This window comes from Oncorhynchus tshawytscha, linkage group LG26 (genome assembly GCF_018296145.1).
Source record: "Oncorhynchus tshawytscha isolate Ot180627B linkage group LG26, Otsh_v2.0, whole genome shotgun sequence".
Taxonomy (NCBI): Eukaryota; Metazoa; Chordata; class Actinopteri; order Salmoniformes; family Salmonidae; genus Oncorhynchus; species Oncorhynchus tshawytscha.
Window position 1 is genome coordinate 29,905,920 of NC_056454.1, and position 6,452 is coordinate 29,912,371.

The following is a 6,452-nucleotide window of genomic DNA, read 5'->3' on the forward strand; positions in this document are numbered from 1 at the left end:
CCTATATCGACATAACCTGAAAGGCCACTCAGCAAGGAAGAAGCCACTGCTCCAAAACTGCCATAAAAAAGGCAGACTACGGTTTGCAACTGCATTTGGGGACAAAGATCGTACTTTTTGGAGAAATGTCCTCTGGTCTGATGAAACAAAAATAGAACTGTTTGGCCATAATGACCATCGTTATGTTTGGAGGAAAAAGCGGGAGTCTTGCAACAAACACCATCCCAACCGTGAAGCACAGGGTTGGCAGCATCATGTTGTGGGGGGTGTATGGGTCTTCCAAAGTAAATGGAAGATGGACATTGACCCGAAGCATACTTCCAAAGATGTGGCAAAATGGCTTAAGGACAAAGTCAAGGTATTGGAGTGGCCGTCACAAAGCCCTGACCTCAATCCTATAGAAAATTTGTGGGCAGAACTGAAAAAGTGTGTGTGAGCAAGGAGGCCTACAAACCTGACTCAGTTACACCAGCTCTGTCAGGAGGAATGGGCCAAAATTCACCCAATTTATTGTGGGAAGGTTGTGGAAGGCTACCCGAAGCGTTTGACCCATGTTAAACAATTTAAAGGCAATGCTACCAAATACTAATTGAGTGTATGTAAACTTCTGACCCACTGGGAATGTGATAATACAAGCGGAAATTAATCATTCTCTCAACTATTATTCTGACATTTCACATTCTTAAAATAAAGTGGTGATCTTAACTGACTTAAGACAGGGAATTTTAACTAGGATTAAATTGTTAAATTGTGAAAAACTGAGTTTAAATGTATTTGGCTAAGGTGTATGTAAACATCTGACTTCAACTGTACAGCTGATGTGTTGTGCATTGAAGTCCACAAACAAAGGGAAATGGTGAGAGGAAGAGAGTGAATAGATGCGAGATGAAATCAACTGTGGCTGCTATGAAAGTGAACTGTGTGTACGTGTGATCAGGGGTGAATTCATTCCGCCGATTCTGTTGAAAAACGTTTCATAAAAATGGAAACAAACAAAACGGGGGGGAAATCACCTGAATTTGTCCAATTGAAACTCTTGTTTGCAACTGTTGGACTAATGATTTCACCTTAGATAAGCTAGACGCAGGCGAGTGTGTGGAAGGCGGTATGTGTCACCTTCTCTCACCTCAAGATTGTTTTTGACCTGTGTTCCTACGTTGTAAACTTTCATTCATAGGCTAGGTTGTAGCAACCTGATGAATGGTATAGGGACATTTTGAGTGTCATGTGTCTAACCCTATTGATGTTACATTGAACTGGGTGAATGGAATATGAATGACAGTCATCCAATATGCTGTAATAGAAATACGACTATGCTCATGAGAAGAAAATAAATTGTCCCCCCTCATCTTAAATGGCACTGACCGCCACTGGTGTCAACAGCTGCCCACAGTGTGTATAAATATTTATATTTATAGAAAGACCTTTACCCCGAGGCCTGTTCTGAACAAAAATACTGTACTGATTAGATTGGTGGAGGAACTGAAGAATACAGGACTACATGCTGCTTCTCCTGCTCACTGTTATGCTGAACCTGGAGATGTGGAGTGTCTGACCTCTTACTACGAGACTCATCTTCAGCCTCATTATGAAGTTGGGTGGGTCCCCGCGCGGGACGGTTGAGCTAACGTAGGCTAATGCGATTAGCATGAGGCTGTAATTAACAAGTGCAGGCTTACCCTGGCGTATCGTTTTGATAACCATGTACATCTCTCTCGGACAAGGTGACTTTGATCAATATATTCGGCTCTATTTACTCACGGATTCTAAAAAAGGTTTTATGGGTATTATCATACTGACTCATACTGTGGTACTCTATGGTGTTAGTGCATGATGTTTCTGTCCTCTACTTCTATACTGATGTGACAACACCACATCTCACACACATTGGTGTCCTCCACAACCCGGTCACCCCAACCATCATTCCACCCAAAACGAACTTTTCAATTTAAAAACATAATAGCATTTATCGCTCCACTTTATTTCTAGTAATGTAATGTATTTTATGGGTATTCGTATTTTTATCCACCAGGGGGCAGACTTGCCTCATAAATGGGTCAAATATAAATTACTTCAACAGCAAATTGTACACTAGACCGCGTTGGATGCATGACGCTCTTTTCTGGTCAAGCCAGTGAGGGTGAGGGTACTCTGTTGTCTTTGTGTCGAATTCGAAACTTCAATCCGACAAAATGATCATCTACAAGGACATCATCACTGGTATGGACAAATATCTCGTATGCCCATTAATGTATATATTTTTTAAATTATGTTGTTGTCATGCTATCTATATTCAGAATCAAGTGTGTTGGTCTCTAATGGTTCCCGGTGTTGTGAAATCAAAGGCTAAGGCCTTGCACAGGGCCACACGTAACCTCAACTGTGTATGTGTTTACTATAAACTGTTTTACTATTACACCACATCTCACACACATTTTAATCAAGAAAAAATGAATGTTTGGTAATGTAACCAAAGGAGAATATTTACTTATTGCGATGCAAAACAGGTGCAGTTTACGGTACTGGGATATGTAGACCTTGTTAGTTAGTCAGCCTGCAGCTGCTCGTGTTCCATGCGCGCGCTGACAGATTTGACAGCTGACAAAAGACCGTCAACTAACAGCAAACGCTATCAATCACTCAATGGTTGAACTGTACATTCTTCGATTATCCACATACTAACCATTTGCACACATACTAGTATCTTAATGTTATGCTTCTAATCCAGTTATATTAGCATTGTAAACCTAGCAGATGTTGCTAGTACCACAGCAGTAGCTGTAGCTGTAGCATGTCTGTCAGCCGTCTAACAAATAGGATTAGTGGGCAAGCTCAGCTATGTTAGCCGGCAGCAGCAGGACCTGGCCTGGGGAAGTCTGTAGAAGGCCTAAGGCAAACTACCTGACAACAATGTAACCTTGTGACTGAGCTATTAATGTGGTTTCTATTCATTCTGTTTTATTGCAGGGGATGAAATGTTCTCTGACATTTACAAGATCAAAGAATCACCAAATGGGATGTTATTGGAAGTTGAGGGAAAGGTGCGTCTCCACTGCAGGTATAAGCTCTCTGAGTTGTGGTGGTGAGAGGTGAGGTGTATTAGGATTTGGAACCACTTATTGACTTGGGTATCATCTCAACTCGTAGTTTTGCATTATGCCTGACTTTACATAGACAAGTCCTATAAGATGGTCCTGAAATAGAATAAGATGTTTGACAGTAATGGGACCCAACCACTGAGTGATTCAGCACTCACTCTCCTTCTTCTGATATTCCCCCTCCTCCCCTCAGATGGTTAGTAGAACAGAGAATATCGATGACTGTCTGTTGGGGGCAAATGCGTCGGCGGAGGTGCAGGATGACGGCTGCGAGTCCAGCACAGTTAGTGGAGTGGACATTGTCCTCAACCACAAACTGCAGGAGACATCCTTCACCAAGGACTCATACAAGGGCTACATCAAGGACTACATGAAGGCGTGAGTGTTTTAGTGACGGGTGTCTGCGCATGTGTTGTGTGTGCTAGTACTGATACAGGCAAAACCCATCAGTCTCCCTGTATGCCCCTCACAACTGTGACTGTACTTATGTAGATGAAAATGTCCTTATTTGAAATGAAAAGCAGTTGAAGGTGTGTGGGGGGGTGTGTGCAGGATCAAGGCTAAGCTGGAGGAGAACAACCCAGACAGAGTGAAGCCCTTCATGGCTGGAGCTCAGGAGGAGATCAAGAAGATCATGGGCAACATGAAGAACTACCAGGTAACCACTAGTTACAGCTATACATCTACTACTGCCTACAGCAAATTCAGCTACACATACATTCCTCACATCACAACGATGTGTGCTCAGTCAAGCTGTGATGATTGAAGGTCCAGGCCTATGAAACTAAAAATATCTAGATTGGAGAAGAATCTTATGGATGTAGTTTCACTGACCTAATTTCTTACATTCCCTCTCTCTGTTCCCCCTCCCACTGTAGTTTTTTACAGGTGAGTCCATGAACCCAGATGGTATGGTTGGGCTGCTGGATTTCCGTGAGGACGGCATCACTCCCTTCATGACATTCTTCAAAGACGGCCTGGAGATCGAGAAATGCGTGAGTTCCTTTATCCCAGTCTACTCATGTCTAATAACACAGTGATTATGTTATAACTTATAACCAGTCTACTCATGTGTTATAACCACTGATTATGTTATAACTTATAACCAGTCTACTCATGTCTAATAACACAGTGATTATGTTATAACTTATAACCAGTCTACTCATGTCTAATAACACAGTGATTATGTTATAACTTATAACCAGTCTACTCATGTCTAATAACACAGTGATTATGCTATAACTTATAACCAGTCTACTCATGTCTAATAACACAGTGATTATGTTATAACTTATAACCAGTCTACTCATGTGTTATAACCACTGATTATGTTATAACTTATAACCAGTCTACTCGTGTGTTATAACCACTGACCTTCCTCTCCTCTCTTTCACAGTAACACTGGACTAACTCTGTTTCTATTGGCTGCTCAGCTGCATCTCACCTGACCCACGACCACCAACCAACGAGACGACTGCTCTGCATTACATTTGGATTGAAAGCATTTAGTTACAATTGTTATATTATATCTGATTGGAATGGAAGTATTACTTTAAAGTATTATAAGATGCCCAAACCATGTCATGTCTATGGGGTTGGCTGAAGGGGTGCTGTGACAGTATTTTGGTGTTGATTCTGTAATTGACCTTACTGACTACTGTGTTAAACTATTGCGTTCTGGTAACTGGTATATTCAGGAAGGCCCAATCAGAACATTCAGATGGAGGCATATATGCTCTATATATATATACATTTCTATCATGTAGAATAAGAAATTGTGTCAGCTCTAATATGTTACATTTCTACCTGGGAAATTCAATATGTCACACACAGTTTGCTGGGATGATTTGTTTATCTCTGCGAAGACAATGTCTCAGTCCATTGAATAGTTATTCATTAATTGGTTATTTATTGTTGATTGATTTAACTCTCAGGCCTCCATTTGCTTGGTTTACAGTTACATTAGATGTGACACCCTTACTAAAAGTAGTGGGATAGCTTAGGACTTCCTGATTTGAGTTGTGAAATATAAAACTAACACTGGGTAAAACATTTACAGTTGTGTTGATTTGTTTAAAAACGTAGATAGAATCATTGGATCCATGAAAGATATTTTATGTTAATACCAATGGCCTTTTTGTTGAAAAGTTTATCTCTGAAGCTTGTTCTGTCAGGTAAGTAGTCCTGCATATTTAGTGAAAATGGAAAATATGCAAATACCAGTCATTCCATTATTTTATGGATTCTTTATAAATTCTTTATTGCAGAGTTGAAGGTTCTGTAAGTAAGGTGAAAGACAAAATCCAAAGAACCCATCCAAAGTACAGTGTAGCTTTAAGGCAAGTGCTTCACACAGTATGGTTCATGGTGCAAGATCCCCATCCTACCAACAGGTTGACAACAAGCAGACACTGGTCATGTAACTTTGGGTACCAGTCAAAGAACAGAAAGACTCCCCCCAACTCTCCAACATGATGGGAGGCCCTTGGGTCAGCATTTATATCCCGGGCAGGATGCTCCTTTCTGGGCTAGTCACCCTTCATATCCTCCCTCTTCCCTGGTAGTGGTGGTTCCCAGGTGCTCTTGTGGGTTCCTTTAGCGTTGTACACGCCTATCTCCCTCAGGTTCTCCTTCAAGTAGGTCTACAGGAAACAAACAAAACACATCTCTCTGGATCTCCTTTACATATGTCTATGAAACAAAAAAATAAAAAAGGCAGTAAATTAAGCTAAATGAACTGTTTCGCTGCCAGACAAGGGTCCCCTGATACCCAGGAGTAGCGGTGGTAAGGATTCACTCCATTGTGCTGAAAAGAAAGCTCTGCTGTTGGAACAGTTTTATGTAGGCTCTAACTGTTTGTGGGCACCGTTTGTTACCCTTATACTGTAATTAATGTATTGTTTAGTGTTGTGATGTGTCGTGGCTTTGCTAGCATGCATCTAATACAATTTATTTACTTTTTTGCCCCACCATGATTTACATTCTAAAATCGCCACTACAAACACCTCTGGGAGAAGCAGATCAATTAATGGTCTGATTTAGAGAAGCAGAGAAATTAATGAAGATATAGGGTCTCCTTGAGAGAAGCAGAGAAATTAATGAAGATATAGTGTCTCATTGAGAGAAGCAAAGAAATTAGTGAAGATATAGGGTCTCCTTGAGAGAAGCAGAGAAATTAATTAAGATATAGGGTCTCCTTGAGAGAAGCGTCCCATTGGGCAGAGCAGGTGATAAAGACACAATGGCACACTCTATGTTGTACAATGGTTGAATAGTGAATATAGCCTACTAGTAAGAATGCACAGTACTGTCACTATACAGACACAGGCAAGCATGCATGTTCTCAAACACTCA

General features: G+C 40.9%; 1 protein-coding gene across 2 annotated transcripts; it reads left to right on the top strand.

The window, feature by feature from the left end:
- Positions 1 to 2,083: 2,083 nt before the first annotated feature.
- On the top strand, positions 2,084 to 5,150 carry tpt1 (tumor protein, translationally-controlled 1). Of its 2 annotated transcripts, XM_024388540.2 has the most exons (6): positions 2,084 to 2,220; positions 2,968 to 3,041; positions 3,292 to 3,476; positions 3,651 to 3,756; positions 3,977 to 4,093; positions 4,495 to 5,150. In XM_024388540.2, exons 1-6 carry the CDS (start codon positions 2,193 to 2,195, stop codon positions 4,495 to 4,497), a joined length of 513 nt encoding a protein of 170 aa, XP_024244308.2. In that variant the 5' UTR covers positions 2,084 to 2,192; the 3' UTR covers positions 4,498 to 5,150. The 2 variants fall into 2 exon arrangements, with proteins under 2 accessions (XP_024244308.2, XP_042162698.1); XM_042306764.1 differs by lacking the exon at positions 2,084 to 2,220 and having other exon boundaries at positions 2,968 to 3,058.
- The last annotated feature ends 1,302 nt before the right edge of the window (positions 5,151 to 6,452 follow it).

Excerpts from the sequence above, each read along its gene's own strand:
- tpt1 (XM_024388540.2), top strand. The coding sequence starts at position 2,193 with ATGATCATCTACAAGGACATCATCACTG. Across the intron at positions 3,042-3,291 it reads TATTGGAAGTTGAGGGAAAG|ATGGTTAGTAGAACAGAGAA; the intron begins GTGCGTCTCCAC and ends TCCTCCCCTCAG. Across the intron at positions 3,757-3,976 it reads GCAACATGAAGAACTACCAG|TTTTTTACAGGTGAGTCCAT; the intron begins GTAACCACTAGT and ends CTCCCACTGTAG.